This window comes from Gymnogyps californianus, chromosome 4 (assembly GCF_018139145.2).
Source record: "Gymnogyps californianus isolate 813 chromosome 4, ASM1813914v2, whole genome shotgun sequence".
Taxonomy (NCBI): domain Eukaryota; kingdom Metazoa; phylum Chordata; class Aves; order Accipitriformes; family Cathartidae; genus Gymnogyps; species Gymnogyps californianus.
The window spans coordinates 45123612-45147477 of record NC_059474.1 but is presented as its reverse complement, the minus strand read 5'-3'; the positions used below and the strand labels follow the sequence as shown (position 1 = coordinate 45147477).

At 35.2% G+C, this 23866-nt stretch overlaps 1 protein-coding gene across 2 annotated transcripts in view; it reads right to left on the bottom strand.

The window, feature by feature from the left end:
• Window positions 1-15668, bottom strand: part of MARCHF1 (membrane associated ring-CH-type finger 1) — a 93717-nt gene extending 78049 nt beyond the window's left edge. For both annotated transcript variants that reach the window (XM_050896596.1, XM_050896597.1), the window contains exon 1: window positions 15559-15668. In XM_050896596.1, coding sequence (XP_050752553.1) covers window positions 15559-15660 — 102 coding nt within the window. In that variant the 5' untranslated portion in view covers window positions 15661-15668. The remainder of the gene's footprint in view (window positions 1-15558) is intronic.
• Window positions 15669-23866: the final 8198 nt, after the last annotated feature.

Genomic DNA, 23866 nt, shown 5'->3' with positions numbered 1-23866 from the left:
TTTTCCCCGATTCTCCTCCCCACCCCATGGGAGGGGGGAGGGGTGAACAGCTGCATGGGGCTTAGTTGCTGGCTGGGGTTAAACCACAACATTTATTATTTTAAATAAAGCCACAATAGGAGTTTATCCAGTGGAGTCTATTCCATTTGTCTTTTGTTTTAAACTGCATCTAATATAAAAAAATGCATAAAAATGCTCAAAAGTGCATTACTTTAATTAAATAAAGTGAATATATTAACTTTTTAAAGAAGTTCTAACAGATTGTTAGGAACTACATTTACTTTTCCTGAGAGTGTCATGCTGCAAGTTTGCAAGCTTGCCAGAATGCTTTTTAGTTTATTTCTCTGAAGGAGTCAATCTGTGTTGAAGGAAAATACAAGCTTGTAATCAGGAAAATTCAAATACTAGGTTTCTAGTCTCTCAATTTAGAACAAAAAGCATACAGGTAAGGTCACATTCATCCCACTATATTGCTTTGAATGTGAAAAAATCACTAGTGAACTTGGTCTGATCCCTTATGAGCTAACAGAAAGCAAAATTCTCAAATATTCTTCCACCTTTATACATACTTTGGTAAAGAAAGAGGTTGCCTGTACCATGCAATAATAAAATGAAAAATAGAACACAAAACCCACAGACAATGGCCCCTAGAAACAAAATTCCTAATAATATGAGTAGATCTCTAGATGACTAAAATTTTTGAAAAACAAAAGAGGCTCTTTGCTTGTAGAGGTTTTTTTTTTCTTTAATTAAAGTACATTCTGGATGCAAATACACTTTTTTATGCAGACAATTTGACAGTCACTTCTGAATGCACTGATACCTAGATAGGCACAAACAGATCCCATTCTGACTGGCCTTTATGCAGTTAATTACATCCCAAAAATAAACTAAATACATAGATAACCAAAGCATATTGAATTTTCTCATGTACAAAAATAAATTGCTTTCAATTATTTTTTTTATCTGCAAAAAACCAATTGCTTTACTAAATGCTTTGAATTGAGAATAAATACACAAAATTACTAAGCTAATTGCACATCTCATGCGCCTGAGAAACTGATAAGCAATGCATTTTCCATGGCAGGCACTGACTGACCAAAGCATTAAGTCACGTTACTGTAATCCACAGTATTAAAAAAGTATCTCTTTGCAAATGGTTCTTCAAATGCTAAATATCAAGTTGAAAAAAAACCTATGTACACCTAACCTCTATCTTATTAATTAATTCCAAAGAAATTGTGGGTGGCAGACAGGATCTTTGTGCCAGTTTAAATTCAGGGCAGTGTATTCATGACAGTATGCAGAAACAGCCATGCAACAGTCTTTCCCTCTGCAGCTCCACACAACTTGAAGTCATGGTATTTTCCACAGTTTAGTGACAGTAAGGACACTGTGGAGCAGCAATGTGATGCTGCAGTGGTTTAAGAATGTAGTGCTCCACCTTGTTTCCTCCTTCTAAAAAAAAAAAAAAAAAACCACAAAAAAACCCAACCAAAACCAAAAACATCTGAACAAGGAAATAGAAGACAATAACGTAAGTTCAGTTACTTACATCACAAAAGTGGATTTCTTAAATAATGCAGAAATTCTTTCATATCTGAACTCAGTAAGAAAGCTCCTCTAAAAAGATTTTTTTTTTAAAGAAAAACAGACCATACTTTCAAGATTGATACTAGAGTTAGTATTTCTTGACTCAAGCCTATGTGTAGACACGTATTACATGAAAGCTTTTTGTACATGTTAAACAAAAAGCTTTAAGGTCACTTGCAGCATTAAAGCAAAGTTTTACTGTTACACTTTGCTGAATTCTTTGCCTTTTAATCACTTCTTCAGAGCCATGGGAAAAAGGTTTACCAAGAAACACATTTACATTAATTATGTTATAGAAAGAAAATATGATCAATGTTCAAGATCAAGCAGGAAAAATGAATGATCCTATGATTAAAGTACAGAAATCAGAAGCAAGATGACTATTTGTGATTCCTGTCAATGGTGGTGCATGTGAAAACTCAGACAAAGTTTCTTTAGACCAGATCTTCAAAACCAGCAGATTAATGATGTTGTCTCCAATTTTTTTTACAGTGTATTTTAAACATACTTGCATGCCAGAAGGGTAGGCACTCACAGAACACTTCAAAAAATGCATTTAGTTGGAAGTGCCAACATAGTGAATATTCAGCCTTGCAGATGCTATCGCACATCAGTACTGCTCAATACATAAGCCAAGGTGAACCGTGAATATGGTGCGATAAAAAAAAGTATTTGGAAGAAAATGAACTTTTTTTTTTTTGAGAACAAGTGAACTCACAGTTGTACAAGATACTGATCAAGGTGGAGTTGACATCTGTATTTATACAGAATTCACTTTTTTCCTATTTTTTTCTCCATTATCTTCTGCATTTCATTTTCTCTCCCCTCTATGGAGAATTAAACATAATGAAAAAAACCCCCAACACCTTCTGCCTGAATCATTGTCTCATTATTTCAAACAATTCCTGACAGTGTAGAACCTTGATTACAGCAAGATTTCAGTAACGGTAGATTTTCTGATGCTGTCTGAATTAGACCTTGCACCTAAAAATCACACTTTGACAAATCTCCAAACTCTGAGATGCATCATTTCAGATATTCTAAGCATATAATTTCAATTGGTTCTTCTGGAAGTCAGCCCATTTTTATTGAAATCCCAAAATAATTATTTAAAAGTAAATTTTAGGTTCACACTTTTGAAAACACCTGTTTTGACTACAGAACAGGATTTTCAGATGTAGGGAGCATCATTAGCCATTTAAGGTTACTGGGAGATCAGCACCTCTTTGAAAATGACATGAGTATCTTGAATTGGCTATCCACAAGAGAACTTCAGGATTTTGTAATCTCAGTTTTAAATAAAATGGCCTTAACCCACAACAGCAAAGAAACTGAAGGGAAACCGTACTTCGTCTGTATAAAATATTCAAACTATCTCATACTACTGTAGTTCAACAGGCATCATTATTAACGTTTTGACAATTTAGTAATTATCTATGCAGTTATAAAATCATTTAAATTGATTAATTGAATTGCTCATTTTTCTACATTTCTTTTTTATCAGCTGTTATTATCATTTCATGAGCATTAATGTTTATAGATTACAGAGATTACAAGAAGTAATTAGCACATTCTGAAATAATATTATCCAGAGAAAACAAACATCAAACATGATTAAATAAACTCAGGTTTCCATAATAAAAAAATAAATTCAATTATTTTAGCATCAGAAAATACTGTAGTCTAAATCAGTGTCACTTACCAAGAAGAGTATATGCCTAAATCTGAATAGGTAAAACTATATTTCCCCACTAAACACAAAGTCTGAGTATATGGTTTTGATGCACCACACTTCCAGACTATCAATAGAGCAATTTGAAAGCCCTCGGAAGCATCTGTACTGCCTCTGCGTACTTCATCTACAGTGAATTTGAGTCCATTGGATGGACCAACATCAACATGCCTCCTGGCTCAATGATCTCATTACTATAAATTTCACTACACATAAATTTATTCTGCCTACCCTCAAACTTACACTAGGCAGAGGCTGTACTCAACAGCTTCTCTGTGAAATACAAGGAGCAGCAAGTCTGCAGCTACTTCAGGTTTGAAGATTTTTGTTTCATTTGTTTGTTTCGGGGGATTTCTTTGTCTAGGGAAACCACAAGTTTAAATTAATGGCCTAATCAGTAAATGAGCTTTTTCTACAAACACTTTTTCTTCCACAATACTCCTATTCCCCTTATTTACACATTTCCCTTATGTATTTCTTCCAATGGTTATACTGAAAATGCCAATTATGGACTGATTGACAGTAACGATAGCCCCACAACAGAGTACCGATTCTTGCCTGGGACCTCAAGACACCGTGAGGAGCCAAATTATACCCAGGAAGTGTAAAATGGGATTGCATTGAATTCATACAAACTTCTATGTTCTTCAATTTTTTTTTTCTTCAGTATTTGTTCCCTCATTGGTTTTTTTTTCTTTTTTTTTTTCTTTTTTTTTAACATGGGAGGCAAAGGGAGGCAAAATTGCTATAAGCTACCTGATTAATTTCTATGGAAGGAATACAAGTTATTATAAAAATGACATAGTCATTTTTAGTTCACATATTTTATAGTCAACTACATTTTCAAAGAAGAATTTTTAATGTGGTTTTTCCATACACATTTTAGAATCCTAATCTTAAAACAAACAGACCCAAAGTCTTCCCAGGACTATTTTAGTATCTTAGCAAATATTAAAGGAGAAGAATAGCTCAAACTGACAGCAAATTTAATTGTTTTGGAAACTTTCCATTTTGGCAGTGTTAAGTTTAGGGTTGGACTTGATGATCTTAAAGGTCTTTTCCAGCCTAAATGATTCTATGATTCTAAACAAAAAAACCCTCAAACATCTGTGTAAGATGCTGCTGTGTACAGCAGCAAAAAAGTGCAGTATTCCAATTTAGTACTAAAACTCAAAATACGTTTACCACCTTTATGTATTTCTAGAACAAGGCACTTACAGCATGAAAAATAACAATGTAGACTATACATGTGAGCATACCTCAGTGCAACTTAAAACATAATTCTTGTACATGAAATAAATATGATATTAAAGCTAAGAATAACTAACAACTCTCAAAATATAAGTGTATCATTTCTGCATGAATAGAAAATAAATAAAAAACAAAACCTCCTCCTTGTAATATCGAAACATCTATGAAATAAATTTTTATCATGCTTTTCCTCTTTTTCTGTCAGATCACGGTTATGCTGTATGTCATAAAATTCATTTCTCCAAAACAAAAGAAAAGAGAAAAAAGTCACAGAAAAAGACAACACTATTTTTCTCCCTCATCCATCATGAAAGAGAACCAGTGTTTAACTTTTGGGTATAAAAATGGTAGAAGCATGGCTACATTTGGTGCCTCTCTTCTTAAAGTAAGGTGGGCCAAACATAAGATCCTATTTACAATACCTTATGAAAAACAATAACTTGGTTATATAAATTACAGCCTATGTGGTTAACAAGTAAATATTGTCAGGGTCAGTGCAGACTGAAAAAGAGAAAAATTTGAAATATGAGGCACAGAAATAGAAAACAGACGCTTTACCACAAAATAGGTCTTCACAAAGGATGAAATCTAAACACTTCTATTTAAACAATGCTTAATGATTAGACAAATCATAGTCAGTCGACTGATCTAGTACAGAAGTTGTACCTTTCATACCATTGATTTTATAAAAGGATTACCAGGGTAAGAAAAGCTGGGATGTATTTCTTTTAGAAATAGGAAAAAAACCCTACATGCACAGAAAATCAGAGGCAGGAAAAAAATTAATACAATATCACGTGCAAATGTTTCCATTCCAAATTTCAAGGATGACAGACATGAGATTCCTGTAACCCTCAATACAAAAATCATACAGCAGCCTAAGACACTTCATTGTCAAGAGTATGTTCTTCACCTTCAGCCTAAATTTCCCCTTCTTAATCTCATCCTATCACTCCCATCTCATACTTTATGAAAGGGCAAGGGAGAGGGAACAAAAAATTAACCCCAGATGTAATTAGCCTAACAAGGTCACAGGCAGTTTTCTTTCACAGTCAACAGTCCACAGAAGCGATATAGTCAGCATCCACACATGGCCATCTTCGATCACATACCCATTTTTAATTAAATTGATAGGACTGGCATTTCCAAGACCAAGATTTGAACTAACACCTCTGAAACTGCAGCAGGGTACCTGGTTCATGCTGTTATCTCCATCTCCTGTGGAACAAACACTAAACCTCAACCTATCTCTTGATTCATCTCTAGAAAGCCACTAGGTCTTCTGCCATATTTTCTCCTCCTCCTTTGTATTAATTATCCAAATTTATTTAATCCTTCTACTATCAACCAGGATAGATCTAACATCTTTGTCTCTACAGGATTTAAGTACCTTACAATTGCAAGTGAAATTTTATCCTGAGTGTTATCATTAGTTCACATTAATGAGGCTGAAATTACAAAGTAGAAGTGACTTTCACAAAGTTACGTAGAAGTTACATACGATGCAAGTCAGCACTTTAACCTACACAACAATTATGATCCTTTTTCTGCTTCAGTTCATCACTCCGGCACTTTCTGTTGCTCTTCTTTTTTGTAAAAGGGACGCCACAATGGCAGTTGCAATGGCAAATATTCAGTGACACTGCCTACTGGAAGACAGAGTGGTAACATTAGATTTCAGAATCTTCCCACAGAGTATTTTTGGAATAATCCGCTTATAAAAGTTATCTTTTATTTGAAGATCTGATTTCTCCCCAGACTCTCTCCTAGCTCAGTGCTCCATGAAAATCTTATGAAAAGGGAAACTCATACGTGCTGTAGATTTCAAGAGGCCCTACTTAATCTTCTGTGTTACCACATGTCTCTACTAGATAAAAGGAAGAACCACAGAGAACTGCAATGAGGACTCAAACTGTCTCTATACAAGCTAGGTCCTCACAACACAGTCTTGATACATGCAGATGCATTATGCTGTAGGAAAACCAGCCCACAGGTTGGGTGGAACACGGTGCTGAATGTGGGCTGAAATGGCTCCACGACACATCGACATACCATCACATCAGAAGAACAGCTAGCTGCAGAGATGTAGTGTACTGCGTAGCCTCCTATGCCACAAAACCAACACCAAATCATTTGTAGCGTTGGGAAGACTCTTACTGAGTATAGCATAGCAGAAGAATATATTAGGGATGTATCTAGGGAGACAGACAGCTCCGTGTAGTTTACTACTTTCTTCTTCTTCCACCCCTGTCTGTAGCAAAACTTAGGTACTAATACAAATGCAAGAAATGGCTTCTATGCGCGCACATACAACCCCATTTTCCTCTTAAGAATACTTTTTGGAGTATATTTTGCAGTAATAATTACTTTGTAAACCACTTAACAGGGAGAATGAATCCTGTTGCAGAAACTGCACAAACTTATGTGATTAGGTACAATTTAAACTAGCAGGGTTGAAAGAAAAAAAAACAAAAAAAATGTGTGAGGGAAATCCTGATTCCTACCCTTTTCTGTCAATGCTCTAAACTGCTGCTGCACAAACTTATATGCACATACTTCATTCTAAGCATGCAGATGGTATCAGTATAGACTCTTCAAGCAAATTATGCATACACATTTCTGTTTACAGGACTGAGTTGCACAGACTGTAGTACTCAGCCCAGTAGAGAGCTTATCCTAAAACTGTTGCTAGATCTCATAATTCAAGTAGTATTGGACTGCAAAATATCATGCAAAAAATACGGATTGTCAGGAATGGGAGTACTATGTAAACTTGCAGTTTAACTTAAACATTTAGTATTCCCATGAGATTTTTTACAACACAAAGTTGCAGAATCATCTTCTACCACTACTTCCCCCCCCCCCTTTTTTTTTTTTTTAAAAAAAAACATGACGTGCTTTCCTTGCTGGTATTACTCTGGCAATAAATGAACGAGCAGAGACATTTCTTTGATGATTCCTGTCATCTTGGCTTCCCCATTACAGTGTAGGTGTTCAGTTAATGACGGGACTGAAGGCTTCGCTGAGCTAAAATGAGAACAATCCATTTCACCTTATAAAAAACTTAGGTTAATTACTTGGCCCTGTCTGATTGTCTCATTTTCTAGAACTCATTTTCCAGAACTCATTTTCCAGATAGAAACTGAATGGCAATCTGGTAATCCCCTCTTTGTTTCAGTATCTATAACCCTACATCATATAACCTGGAGCTTTACACACTTTAAATCTAAGATTTTTATGGACATTAAAATTAAATATGGACAAAATTAAAAATTGCTAGAAAAATAATTCTTGAGCTTTCAGTCAAAAGTTATGTGAACAAGTCTAATGTACTGAGACATAACTCCTCTCCAAAACTAAAAAAAGTTAACACATTTTAAATTCTACACTTAAAAGATCCCCCTTTTTCCTAAGTGAAACACACTAATGAGACGACTTCAGGTATACAAAAAAGAAACAAATAATGAATAATTTATACGAAATAGATTTGAACCAATCTTGTAAACACATGTTAGTATGAGAAACAAGGTGCATGAAATATTTTGGGGAAAGAATAAAGGATTGAATACAATCTATTCGAACAGTTACACAGATATTTAACAAATATTATTGTCAATGTCTCCTTATAGTAATTTGATCTACAGAAAATAATTTCTTACAAATTCCACTGATAAAAGTATCCGTAAGTGTGGACACCTAACACCTAGAAAACATAAATATCGTGTAAGTTATAAAGCTAAATAAAACATTAATTTTAGAAACTGATAATAATAATAATTTACTCATTGAAGCCAGCATTCAGGTAAGCTTCATTTTTTTTCTCCAATATTTAAGTTATTGTTGCTTCTACATGGCCTCCATTTTTGGTCAGGAAATATGTCATCCTTTTCACAAGTGAAATGAAAATGATTTAAGTGAGGACTGTCATTTTAAGCCCATCCCAGGGGAAGCCTAACTGAAATCACTGGTCAAATAAGCAAAAATTTGACCATATCTGCCCAGCTCTTAAATTATTAAATGACGCTGGTATGCACTGAGGAAGAAACTGAGCACTGGAGGAGACTTACCTAAAAGCTTTGGCCTACATCTGCCCTGCTCTAATGGTTTATGTATGCACAGAAAAGAAACACCAATGAACTGTTAACAACTTTACATTCTTATAACACATTTGTGGTGAGAAGCCAGAAGGTGATGGTAACCCAGGTAACGACTGCTAATTGGCTTTAAATATAAGGAAAATCAATAAGATTGGCCTGGGGTGGCATGGCCACTGAGGCCAGTGACAGCTTAGGCTGATCCTGTAAACTGGAAAGCAATAAATAGTTAAAACAATTGCCCTTCAGGGGAGCATGCAGCATCGTGCAGAAGGATGAGCCCAACGTGGAACATCTACATCATAAGGAAAAGCTTCCATAGGTTAACATTAACAGATACTGAGGGACTTCCTAAATAAAAAGCTAAAAAGTAACCTGTTGCAAAATGCTAAAAAAGAACATGCGTCTAATTAAATTTCTTCTCAAAAGGCCTTAGAGCATCTGAGGAAAGAAAAACACGTGAGGTTAATCAATGAACAATGGCAACAAGAATTTTAGCCCAAGAGTATCAGAACAAATGCTGGCTTTAACTGAAACGCTGCAGAAGTTTCATAATGTCCATGAGAAGTAAACAGAAAACCCAGTCACTTGGGATAAAACTTCTGAGCACCAGGAGAATGGAGGGAATCAGCCCAGCTGAGATATGTAGCACCAGAGAACATGAGATATTTAAGATCCTCCTCTCCCCGCAAAAATTTATTCAGACCTCATATATTATTCCATAAGCTACCTGACACAGAAGCCAGGAGCAGTACGCTTGAACCACAAAAGGTTATATTCTCAACAGTTCCTTTTTTCAATGCATAATTAAACATGCTGCACCCAGCTGTATTTTTATTCTTCTAAAAGTATAGACTAAGAGAAGGTTTAAACAGCGTATAATTTATTATATCGCGTGAATAATTCTGCCTCTTTTGAAATTACATTTCTTTGTAGAATCTCTCTCTTCCACAGTTTGATTCACATATACACATTGTTTGGCTACTATATTAAAGTTACTACTAGATTTCCAAAAGCAGTGTCTATAGAGAATTTTGTAGGTATAGTATTGTGGATTTCCTAGCTGGTTCTGCAGCCTAATTAATAAAGTCTACTTAAGAGTTATGCAAATAAGAAGATAATTCAGATGAAACCAACTCCATATTCTTAGATAGTTACTCTTTTCTTACATCTAGTTTTTGAGTATTAAACTACACAATTTTCTTATAACAAATTAAAATACAGATCTTAAACATCCCCTCAACCCCTGTCAGATTAACAATGATAGGCTTGCACTGTTAAGGGAAACCTAAACGGACCCTATTTCACAGGATTTTCAGCAAGGAATTACACTCCCTTGATGAAAATCAGGCAGCCAAACACTTCAAGCTCAGATCAAGAGATCTTTTTTGTTCTGGAATTAAATTTTGGGTTTTAGATAAAGATCATAGAATCATGGAATGGTTTGGGTTGGATGGGACCTTTAAAGATCATCTAGTGATAAATCATTCCTACGCTATTCAGACCTTTCATATAGTTAGCAGAACTTACAGTTAAACCTCAGCTTCTCAGTTTGTTATCACAGGAGGAAAACCTGTACTGGTATTGGCTGGGATAGAGTTAAATTTCTTCATAGTAGCTAATAGGAGGCTATGTTTTGGATTTGTGCTGAAAACAGCGTTGATAACACAGGGGTGTTTTCGTTATTGCTGAGCAGTGCTTACACAGAATCAAGGCCTTTTCTGCTTCTCATGCTGCCTCACCACTAAGTGGGCTGAGGGTGCACAAGAAGTTGGGAGGGGACACAGCTGGGACAGCTGACCCCAACTGACCAAAGGGATGTCCCATACCATACGATGTCATGCTCAGCAATAAAAGCTGGGGGGAAAGAGGAGGAAGCAAGAACGTTCAGAGTTGATGGCGTTTGTCTTCCAAAGTAACCATTATGCGTGATGAAAGCCCTGCTTTCCTGGAGATGGCTGAACACCCACCTGCCAATAGGAAGGAGTGAATGAATTCCTTGTTTTGTTTTGCTTGTGTGAGCAGCTTTTGCTTTACCTATTAAACTGTCTTTATCTCAACCCATGATTTTTCTCACTTTTCCCCTCTGGTTCTCTCCCCCATCCCACTGAGGGGGAGTGAGCAAGTGGCTGCGTGGGGCTGAGCTGCCTGCCGGGGTTAAACCACAACAAAACCACTTTCCATTGTTTGTTTAATTATATTTCGGAATGACCATTGACTACTATTAACTTGCTCAGTCAACATCTGTAGATCAGACATGGCAACCTGGGATCTGCCTATGTCAAACAGATAATTCATAAACATATTTTACTTTCTCTTGGAGAAGCAGATGGTATCATTTGCTTGCATATAAAAAAATCCTTCCTTAGAGTTAAATTAGACGCTTGATCATTTGCCATGACTGCTAAATTTCATTTGCATATACAAACATAAATTATCTAGTTACTCACATGACTATACTTCCATATATATTCACCCATAATTCTACTGGGGAATACAACAGGGAAAAGTAGTATGTACTAATGACTACAATTCAGCATTAAGTATGTGCTTATGTCCCATTAGCTTCATGTATTTAACATGATGTACTGAAATCAAGAACCAGTCCATACCCTATGCAGAACAGGCTGTACGTAACTATTAAGAACATAAATTGTGATAATGCTCAAGCTCTAAATTAGGACCCCAAGAAACACTAGACACTGAGCAAAGATAGGCAGACACAGAACTGCTTCTAGTCAAATTGCTTAATCAATGTTAATACATATTTATGTATTCCCATCAAAATCATTTGAACTAACCTTACATACATATGCCTACAGAATCACAGTATAAATAGATACTGTCAGTACAGAGACAAGTGACTCATGAAAAAAGATTTTAAAATTGTACTTTTCAATTATATCCATTATCCTTTCAGAAGACAAAAAACTGCAAATACGATTGCACCAAATTACGAGCTTTCAAGATCTGGCTTCTTTTCAATTAATGAAGAAAATATTACTATTCTTTCCTCAACTCCAGCAAAAGTCAGAGAAAAGGAAAAATGAAAAAGATATGAATTTGCATTTAAGAAAAAAAAAACTGGTAGAGAATAATCTGAACATTTTCAGATTTGTCTGAATGAATATCTGCTTCAGAAGAGATAAATATAGTAGATGAAGCCCACATGAAATAGAAAAGCAGAGAAACATACTAGAAAGTAATGAAAAAAGTAAGAATTACCAGGAAAAAAAAAAACCAAAACAACCCAGAATCAAACTTTCAAAAAAGAAAGTTAAATAGGAAAAGGTCTTTTTGCTAAATAAACATAAAATGAATGGAAAAGAATAGAGGAGCAATAATAATTTGAATTGATACAGTCTTCATGTACTGATCAGAACTTAACATAGTCTAGAGGTTCGGTCTCAAAACTAAAATAGCAGCTACAAAAAATATATCAATAAACTGATTCTAATTCTACACAGTATGATGTGTTACTGGATAGAGAATAATTAGTGTCACAATTGTTAGGAACAGAAAGCTTGATCTGGAATACTGTATACAAGTGGTCACTTGTGTTCAAACTGGAGCAGGAATAGACAAGACCTTTTAAGATACTCATGGGAACATGGAAACTATTACGAAAATGGAAAGTAAAGATGAAAAGTTATATTACAGGTCTCTAAAAATAAATCTTATCATGAATATTAGGAAGGATGAACCTTTAAAGTTTAGAAACAATGTATACAGGACAAACAAGCACAAACTGATAATAAATTCAGCTTGAATGAATCCCCAAGTTAATGGACCATATGAAATTGTTTTGAGTATGAAAAAAAAGAGGTCTACTCCTTATGAATCTAAAATTATCAATACAAACCCCAAAATCCAACAAATTGTAATATTAAACAATGTTTTTTGAGAAGTTATGCCTCAATAGATGCAATGCCTATAGAATGACTCAAAATTTTTGAGGTATGCTCAGAACCAAGAAGCTAGAGTTCCACCTAAAATTGAACACAAAGGCTTTAATCCTCAAAGTAGACTAAGGTGATAAAGCCTGGGGATAAGATTATAATTAAGTTGAAAATAATAATGGAAAAATGTTTCCAATAATATTTAGTTGAATTTTGCTGAAATATTTGAGAATTTATTTGATTTAGATGAAGCTAGAATATCTTAACGTCAAATAAAATGAAACGGTATAACTGATTTTATTAAACTCTTTAAATTTATTTCAGTGTTTTCATGAGCTAATTTCTTTTTTATTTTTTCCTGCACTGCTGTTCAGTATTCCATGTACTTGCCTAATGAAAAAACCAATTTGTTAATGATCATAACCTGCTTCCTACTCCACAAGCTTCCTTCTTTCTTTCACTAAGAGAGAAAAATATTTCTTTTCATAAAAATTAATAAGATGGACTTGCAATTTTCAGATCATTCCCCTTTGGGAAAATGGCATTGTGAAATGACCGCTTTGGGGGGTTATTTTTAAAGGGAAAAGAAGTTTCTTTTGAAAAGCCTTAGCCGAAGTTCTGAAATACAGAAGACATTCTGCTGAATCAGAAGTGTACACAAAAGGCATATGGCAGAGGTGAAAAAAAGATGCAGTGTACATCCCAGTTTGCTTCCCACCAAACCCAGACTTGCCACCTACCATCTAAGGAAGCAAAGAGCTGTGTTTTCCTACCATAACTGTGCTCGCAAGACAGACCAAATAAACCTTTACTAAGGGAACCAGGTCCACAGAAGAGCTGCAATGCACTGAAAAATGAAGGTTAATTCAGAAAGAAGGGACTTGAATAGGTCATCGGAAGTGGCTTTGTACACTTATGACAAATAATTTATTAAATTCTTTACTTCTGCTGTTTCTTTTTCATTTACCAGTGCTAAAGTCTTATCTTCACTCAAGACCAGATGGAAAATTTTTCAACATTGAAAGGCTAAGACTACTAAGCAAAATCAAAACTGATTTGAAACAAGATTTCAGTTTAAAAACGTTCATAAGGAAAATAAGGATTTTCAGCCTACAGCCCACAAGTTGGAAAGACACTGCCAGCAAAAGCTTATACTGAATGTCATTTATTTCAGAAGTGAGGGATAGAAAGAGTAATGGTTCAGAGAGCAGGAAGCAAAGAAAATGAAGAGGAAAGCCTGACAGGCCTCAAGAGATATTATTGGTTTATTTCCTGTTGTGAAGATTATTATTCTATAGCCAATCACAACATTAAAGGACACACAGTATCTTCCCCAGCTGTTTATACCCCTGGCTTTCTTACACACTTCATCAACTAAGCAGCAGTCTATATAGTTTCACGCAAACTTGTTTCTGAACAAGTTTTAATATTAACAAGGTTAAAACATGCTATCTCTACTGATTCAACGGCTATGAACTGTATTCCCAGTTCATAATTTCTAAATCCCACCTGGTAGATTGGAATGCTTATCTCTGCAATATCAAACTGAATTAAATGTTGACTAGCAGTCAAGCAGAAATCAAAATATGCAAATTTCCACATATCTAAATTCCTTAATAGCTACCACCTATTACTAGCAATACCTAAACATTAATAGTAATTAAACAAAATTTTAAAAGAAAATAGTAATACTAATAGTATTTAAATATGGGGATAATATACTTGAAATTTCTTCTTTCATGACTCATTGCTTTTTAATTTCCTTTTATTTCTCTGAAAGAAAATAATTCCAGATGAAAGTGAGCTATAATAATAATCTAGGATATTAAGTAAACCATAAAATTTGCAACTTTTAATGCTGCCTTTTTGTGTTCTCTTCCTTAGCAGAAACTTACTTTCTATATCATCTACCACTGAACAAGATAATTTTGCCACAATAAGTAGGGGCTTTTTTTTCACCAGAACTTCAACAACTTTCAAACAAACCACTGCCTCTTCATTTATAACTCTCTTCACACTCTTTGGAATATCATGTTTCATCAGTGTTTATAAACAATTATTCACCTTTCTGCTTAGATGTCATCATGTCCATGTTTCAACAACTGGCGGGCAGTACTTCCTGATACCTCATGCTTCTTAGGATAGGAAAACATGCCTATTTTAAACTTAATAATGAAATTGGACCAGGTATATTTAACTGAATATGTTTCAAATAATCAGTTTTGCTGTAGTCTGAAAATGTCAATACAGTTGAAGAAAAACAAGTACATAGACAATTTTTGCTCTTACATGTGGGGCAGTCTGAAGCCTTTACATTCAATATCGGTTCTTACTCACCTGGGGTGGTCTACTGATGTAAATGGATTTATTTGAATGAGCAAAAACTGCAGGATTAAAATTCTTGTCAATGAGTCAGTTTATTCAACTTCATACAATTCATGATAACCCCACTATGTAAATTGTCGACTTTACATTGCCTGAACATCTACTATCAATAACTTTACATGCAGCAACTCAACCATCTCTTGCAGCATCATGTTATATATATGAAGATAATTTTAAAATCCAGCTGTCTAACACAAGTGCAGACATACTATACTTTGTTCCTGTTACGGACAGGAGCAAAGAGCAAACAAGGTACCTTTAGATAATGCCCAGCTGTATTCATCAGGGACCAAATGCCATTGCATTGATTAAGATCACAACGAATGTAAGTAATCCATATTAGGACATTTCCCACTTAAAGACTTTATCATTCACAAAACATCAATACTGATTTATAGACATAGCATGCAAGTCCTAACGGACCATGCATAACATAAAAGATGAAAAAATAGCAAATGGAAAGAGTAAATATCTATAATGTCAAAGGGTTTCACACACTGAGGCAATGCAATCAATGGCAAACACTACATTTTTAAAAATAAATTTAACACCTCTGAAGTTCATCTGAGCATGCCACCATCACAAAATGCAACTTTTCACTCACCAAAGTAGAGTTATGTGAAGCATCACCTGAGACCTCGGGTGTTCTTGTGCTGTTTGGAAGTCTGTGAGGGTTACGAGCTATCGCTTGGCACCAGCCCAACATTTTCTCCTTCCACTTATCCCTTCTCAATTTCTGAAATTCTGAAAATAATTTAGATTCCCTGAAACATTGACACTTTGAATTTATTGCGTGCATGTCTCTGGATGCATGCCTTTAAAAAATGCTTTTTAAGTTATATCTAAACAAGCTAATAAACACATTTTTAGAAGAACATGTTTATTTAAAGTACTCCGAAGGGTTATGCCATGCAGGTTAGAAAAGAACTATGCACTTTCAGCACAACTTACATGCATTAATACTATTTCAGTATCAGCTAATTCAGTGCCTTCTCTCCATGTTAAATCTTTCTCAAGTTGTCACTTTAATTAAGAGTGTTATTTTAAAGGAATTTTATTACAAAATAACTGTGAGACTAGCACCATTCCTAAAACCATATAACATTTGGATGCAATACTCCACATTCCCTGAAACAACTAGAAACACCCTAAAGCAGTAGCAGATATTAAATACAAATCAACAGTGTGAAAACACACAAACACTTATGTACTCATGCCCACACACACCAGAATACCTGGCTTGTCTTGAAGTGTTACACTAGGATGTATTGTAAATAGCAAAAAGTAAAGTACATACACCAGCAATAAATGCTACATGCCAACTGGAAGTTGCATGTGAACTTATTTTTAGTTTGTAACAGTAACAAAATACCTTTTAAGTAACACTAACACATTCTAGAAATACAGCACTAGTAAGGTTTTTTTTAAGCATAAGAAACCTTCATAAGTATTTTTAAAATTTCACAATCTACTTTTTGCAATTGAGATAGGTAATGTAGCTATTCAGTGCAAAACTTTGCTAATTAATCACAAAAAATAAAGCAATTTTTTTCTCCACAACATCTGAAGCAATTTATAATCTGATTGTTTATAACATTTTAAAATTTAAAACGTGTTATTCTGTAACATCATTAAACACAATTAACAAAAAGATTAACCTACCACATTGAGTGCCTAATACTCCAAACAAGGTTAGCACTAGACTGAATAGATCTGCAACATACATACAAGAATGCTAAAGACCTTACATGGTAAAGTAACACCTATTTAATGTCATTGAATATTATGTACTTGTAAAGTAGGTTGTTTTTTTTTTTTGCAATACATCGCCATGGAGTACACAAGACATGCTTGCGTTTACAGCAGGCTTTCATCTTCCCAGGTTCTGTTTCTGACAAACTACAGCCCCTTCTTGAATAACTACAGCTCTACTGTTTCCGCACTTACCATTAATATATAATTTTCAAAGTATGAAATGCATGAAGCTGTATTTCACCACACAGCCTCATGGAACTGATAGTAAGGAATAAGTGGAAACTAGCCTTAGCTTTATTTCACTGGAGATAATTAGATGAGTGAGTCTACAGGTGAACTTATTTTACTAATTTTTCAGTCCCTTGAAATCTTAACATGAGATAAAAATATATGCCAGTAAAGCATTAGCACCATGAAGACTGCCACGCAGCCTGTTGACTGATTGTGGAGTCAAATCCATTTTTACATTACAAAAGAATTCAGTTGTAGACTTACAAGAACTCGGTCCTCCAGGGCATGAATACAACCCAGCAAAGGCTTCACAATGAGAAATCCAACTGAAGCACCGACTAAACTCATTGTCACCAACTTAGCAGCAGTTACAATTTCCACTGGATCAGAGCATCCACTGCCTTGCAAGCCCTACAAGACTGTTTATTTTCCTTAGTTTTGTGAATGCAACTAGCAGAACTTTACATACCAAACTGGGGTTTTTTAAGAGTAAAGGAAGTACCAGTGAACAGTTTGTGCCTTTAAGCAACCTCTATACAGATACAAAAAATGAATCCATGTTTTAAATGCTTTTCATTGTATGTCCAACATATCATGAAGTACTTATAAGTAAAACTAGAGAATCAGAAAAAGTATCAGAAGGACAAGCATATGCACGTCCTCTGCAACTTGGAAAGACAAGCACTTAATATGAGACAACCAAACAGAATTTTTGTTTTTTCAAGCTTCTACTGAAAATTCTAGGAAGTTTCTGTATCGTGCTGAAATACCATTTACCAGCTAAACAGGACTGAAACAACAGCAGAGTCTGACTTCAAATTAAACTAGTCTCCATCCTGTCCCCCCCACTTTTTAAATAGGAGCACACAAAACCTTCTGAGAAAGTAAAATGTCTTTTCAAAACTATTCTGCCGTCTCTGGAATTTCCTGTTTTTCATTCAAAATTTCAAGCAGAAAGTATTTCAGTATTGTTCAGACTTTTCAAAATGAGACAAACCATTTCTTTCTGCTGCTCTGGAACCCATCACGGTGGTTCCTCACATATTGTCTTGTAAGCAGTTTATGAGCAGAGGAGGGGAGTTGTATCAGGTATGACACTGGTGAACTCTATTAAACTGGGTGAAAAGGGATGAGCTGCTGCTGCTCTCTTTATGACTGCACTTGGAGCTGAGCAAAGAGGTATTGCTTGCTTTACGCCTAACAAGTGAAGTTTGTAGGAAAGATGTTGAGCCAATCTTTCATGCCACTTGAACCTTCATAGACAGAAAAATAGCTCTGGGGAAGTGGTTCTCTATTTTGGTAAGATCAATCATTAACGCTTTAGTAAAATGTTTTACTACACCCAGGACTTATGGGCAGATTTCATTTGTTACAATTGATGAACTGCATTCTCCCATGATCACTAAGTTATTGTTGTGCATTTTTTGCGCAGATGCCTGGAAACTAGATATTAATGCTGGCTAGAGAAAAAAAAATCCTTAAAAAATAAAAAAAACCCACAAAATGCATATTTGGAATAAATGTAATAATTTTTTGAAATCTCCCCCAGAAGAATACTATACAAAGATTACAGCCCAGAGGAATGTATGTATAAATTTTTGGCCTGCTATGTCTGAAAAGTTTCCAGACTTCATTGTTCCTCTGAATGCACACCATGAACAAGGTGGCTCCACATTCAGCTGGTGCAGCTCACTGCTTGGGAGCCCTTTACTGCTTTGGTTCTTCCCTGAAGAAAGAACATGAACTTGAAAGAAAAAGCATATAACTTTTAAGAAAGTCTTCATTCTGATTTTAAAAGAATATTTCAATCATTATTTAAAAGATATTTCTCTCCAGAACACTGTTCAGATGGAAAACTTCCTGACCATTCTCCCCAGATTAGACAAGAATATCCAATCTTTCTACTACTAAAAAAAACCTCCCAAACCCCAGCTTTTAAATGGCTCTTACACGTCCTTCTCTGGACCCAATGCACACAAACATGTTTTTGCAAAGGTAGAAAAATTAACCTAGTATATTTAAGATAAGTGGTTGAAAAGATATCCTAGGAATAAACCATATGGTTCCTAAGTTCCTAGAGCTCTAAAGTGAGATTAAAAGTCTGCTACACCTACTGGTGAGCAGCTGGTCACATGAGTAGTTAGCTGAAGCTTCCTTTTGAACCATCACACTCTTGATCACTTACTAAGAGGGAAAGCTTTAGGTCTTCACTGAAGACCCTTTCTAATATTCTATTACTTCTGATGAATTATTATCTTATCATTATTTTAGGTTTGTATTTTAATACAGCTTTACGTGTCAGGCTACTTTCTTTGTTTCTGATTGTCTACCAAATTTTCAAGTAAACTTTTAGCAGAAACGAACCTATATGGCTGCATGTTTCAGTGTACAGTGAATTCTTCCAGAGATGTGTTCAGTGTAGACAAGTAATGCAAACTCCACCGTCTCTAGAGTCATGTATTCCTCACACTTGGGGTGGATATAAGCCAATTCAACCTGAAAATACAACTCTACACATCACATATAAGCATACAATGTGTTATACTACACAGTTTGAGTTTGATCACAGATGAAGTGAAAAAATAACTTAGTCCAGGGAATATTCTACAAAATGACTCTGCACAGCTGGATACTCCTGGTACTTAGAACTGACAAAGAACCATAAACCCCAGGCAACAGCTGTAGTTCAGTATAACAAAGGTAACTACTTGAAGTCATTACATTATGAGTTTCTACACAGTCGAGACAGGTATACAGTATTTTAACAATTTGCAGCACATCCTCTATAATGTCAGCTGGCAAGAAGTCTAGGTTCTCAAAGTTTTACAGTCTTTTAAAAACATGTTAGTTTAGAGCTCCACAGAGTCTACCTGACTGACAGGTATAGTGAAGAGTGGATGCCCAAGATCAGTGCGTGCCATCTACCTGGAGCAACAGCCCTCCAAGGATCTGCAAGGAGATCATTCCAAAGAGTGACACCACCATCACCCCTCAGTAAGTGATCAATCAATCTTTTCTATACTGCCTGTACCTGTGAAGACAAGGAATCATCTGATTATAGTCCTATCCTGTTCCTCTTGGAGTGCAGAACCTCTTGGAACATTTGCAATTCTTCTTTTTTGCTCTGAGGAATCAAAATGATGACTGCCACTGTACAGATCATAATTGAAAGGAGGACTTTGCACTTGCTCATCCAACTGAAGAACCACCACCTCAAATAAACTGCCTGAAAAAAAAAAATCTTAATTCATCCCCTATAAATTTGTTTAAAAATGAAAGATTTACCTTATTCATAATTTTTCAGGGGAGACAATTTTTACTTATAATTTAGGCAAGCAAAGGGACATACAGAATTATAGAGATTCAAGTACATCTTGCACAATATTAATACTAAATAAATAGGGGTTTAGTTAAGGACAGTGTATTAAAAATTAGCCAGTCATATGAAATAAAAGTGTAATGTCTCCAAAAAAAGTTGATTAATCTATCGAGAGAAAAGAATCGGTAAGGTTAATTCAGGAACATAATTAGATTCAGGTAACAAAGGCCTCAACAAAGGCTGAATTAAGATGAAGTACATGAGAAGGTTATGCTTTTTCAGTCCTTACCAGGATCTAGCAGCTACCATAGAACAGCAGGAAACTGAACACAAAACATACTGTTCTTTATGTAAGCTAAATAGTTTTGTTCTCTGTGTTCGAAGATTCCCAACAGCAATCAAAGTGATGGTATTTGTCCAGCAACTAAACACACTGCATGACTTGGCAGATCATCAAAATATTCCAGGAGTACAGCTGCAGAAATATTGAAATGCAAATAACCTTCAATTGCTGAGTTCTTGTAAAAGAACTGTTGTTCTTTGTATATCTCTTGTCTGAGTCTTATCATGCTGTGACTTCCAATCAATTATTCTAATTTGAATACAAACATAAATTCATGGGCTGGATGCACTAGAAAGCTCTGATAGCTTGTGCTATTTTTGTGTCACAAGGGAGCCATAGGCTTTTCTCAACCAGCTAGTCAATATTATCCTATGACTGCTGTGTTTCACAAAGACAATTCAGTGTAGCCATAGCATAACAGCATAATGACTCTAAAGCTGTATTTCTACAAATAAGAAGCTCAACCTCAAGTTTGAAAATTACCTCTATATTTAAAAAAACCCTAAGTCATATTAAAATATATGTGATTGTGCCAACAGCTGTAAAAGTGCAGGACAATTCAGTGGTGGTTCTTTAAAGTCAGGGGGAAAAAAATTAGTTTCCACATACAAATATGATAACTATCTGTAAAAACTTTTTCTTTCATCAGAAGTGCTGAGTACCATCTGCCCCTCCAAACAGGAATAATTTTGTGAGTCCATCATTTAATTAATATAACTTGCAATGTCAGTAGTTTGAAAGGCCATCAAGCTAGTAAAATGTTATCTTCCTGACCAATACTTGCAGCAGATAGCTAAATTATATACCTAATGTGCTATCCTCGTTAAAAAAAATGCAGACACCAACAGAAAACAAGCATACAAGCCCACAAATCACTCAGTTGACACCTAGAATGACAGTACTGATCAAAACTCTAATGATACCAGTTTTCTTGTATAGCTACTGCATATACACAATCAAACACCTCTGCATTAAGTGGATGTAAGAGTCTGAATTCAAACATGTTGTCCTATTTATTAATGACTGATTTCAGAAGTGCTTCTAGAGCACAATTTGAAGAGTAAACCCAATTACGCACAAGTAAATGCATTTCCCTAGCTGTAAAGACAAAACAGAGTTGTCCTTTAACTTAGTTATGCTTACCAAATGTGTCACTTCAGCAGCATTTTAAAATTATAACCACAGTATCAGCACACCTCTTTAGAGTATTAGAAGTTTTATTATAATCGAGTTTTCTAGAATTTGCTTCAGTTTTTTATTTAAGCCTGCAAAGTGTTAACTATAGCATCTTCTTAGATTACTACCTATATTATCCAATCAATTTTCAGAGACTATAAAGTGGCTATCTTGGTGCTCCTGCACCATAATTAACCATATCACTATTTCCAACTAAAGCGAGCCTATGTTTTGTTCTTTTCTGTTACACTGCTAATATGTATTTTAAGTTGTCCTTAGCCCTTCAAGACTTTGATTCCTTTTTGTCATAACTAAGGATTCAAACTTCACTCATTACTTAAAACAGTTTAATTGAAAATCAATCAATTTAAGATGACTGGTACAAAAATTATTGCAGCTAACATTGCTTTGTCTAACCACTCCATAACCACTACACCCAAAGAGTGACAAGAAATCTTCAAAAGCTTTCAAAGAAAATAGTCTTTTGGGTTACTAAAGGTATAAAAATTGTGGGTATGTTTGTCTTTATAGTCACACTTTTTTTTTTTTGCACAATGAAAAGTATCTCTTGTGTAAAGCAGAAAGCAATTTCAAATCACTCAAGGCTCTTTAGAGAAACCATGACAGGTTTTTTTCCCCCATGGTAAATTTTTAGCATTGTAATTCTACCTCTTTGCATTTGTGAAGACTGCAAGAAGAAAATGTTGAAAAATTAAAAGGAGAAACGTATATTTATGGCTATTGATTTAATATTTAAAAAAAAATAATCTTTACACACATAGATACTGCCAAATCCGTATTTGCCTATGCAGAGTTTAATTCCAGGTTTTTTTCCAAACTATTTTAATAAGCAACTTCTATTCCATCATCAAATATGACTTTGTTTTCTAAAAGGTTCTTGCTCTTAATATCACAGCTACTCTTCTTGGGAATGCTTTGCTCATCCAAGGTTAGATGTCTCCATTGAATTGTCCTCAGAGCTTTCAAAAGCAATGCGACAGCATGGGCTCCTGGCACGTTCCTGCCTACAGGTGAGTGACGAAAGGGTGCCTAATCCTTCCCTCGGGACCTCTCCATGTATATTCCAGATGCATCAGACTCCCAATTAGAAAGGAGAACAGTCTTGAAACAAACATATATTTGAGAACAAGAACAAAGTATGTGTTTTTGCTTTGTGAGTTTGCATATATTTAAACATATACGATTGCCAAGCAGCTTAAACCAAAGCTTCAATCAACAATAAAGGCACGACTGGTAAGTGCATGTGTTAAAACCACACTGAGTGTTTGGCAGATGGAAATTCTTCAGGGAAGCCATAGAAATAGCAGAAAGTGTAACATGCAAAAAATCCACAGGAAGGTAAAGCATTAACTAACTCGTAAAGTTATGCATGCAGTTATCCAAACGCACAGGGCGTAAGAAGCTAAAGTAAGTCTTTAAGGGACTTTGTTCTGCATATGTAAAAGGAAAAGTCTATCTTGTAAAGCTTTTCCTCATTCTTATGTGGTTTACTTAAAGAAGAAGGGTATATTTATGGTGTAAGATAAAACCCACTTTGAATCAGGCAGAGCTCACTATTGAAGTAAAATTTGAAGACAGAAGTAGCTTTTCTTTTTTTTTAATCCAATAAAGGTTAGATGTCTGAAAGACATAATTTAACCACTAAACACCCCTGTTTCAAAAGATGGATAATTAATACTGAATTTAAACGAGTTTTTAAGAACAAAGGGAAAATCCCGTTAAATCACATTTCATTGAAGTGCCAGAAATACACATGCCAAAGAGTGCTAAGACCATGCTTGGTCCAATAGAAGAAGTATCTCCCCTTTCTCAGAGAAGTATTTTTAACAGAAGTTCTTCTGTCAAATACAATGTTCTGGGCAGTCATAAACCATCCTCCTTTGACAACCCTAAACACAGAAACCTCATGCTTGTGAGCAGTTCGGATACTGCTCCTGTGACAGGTCAGTCATATAGCACCTACACTAGACGATGGTCATCACTGCTGGAAAGAAAGGCATATCCTGTTGCTTAGATACTGTTGCTCTTCATAATGCAACCTGTAACAACTCTATTGCAGGACAGGCT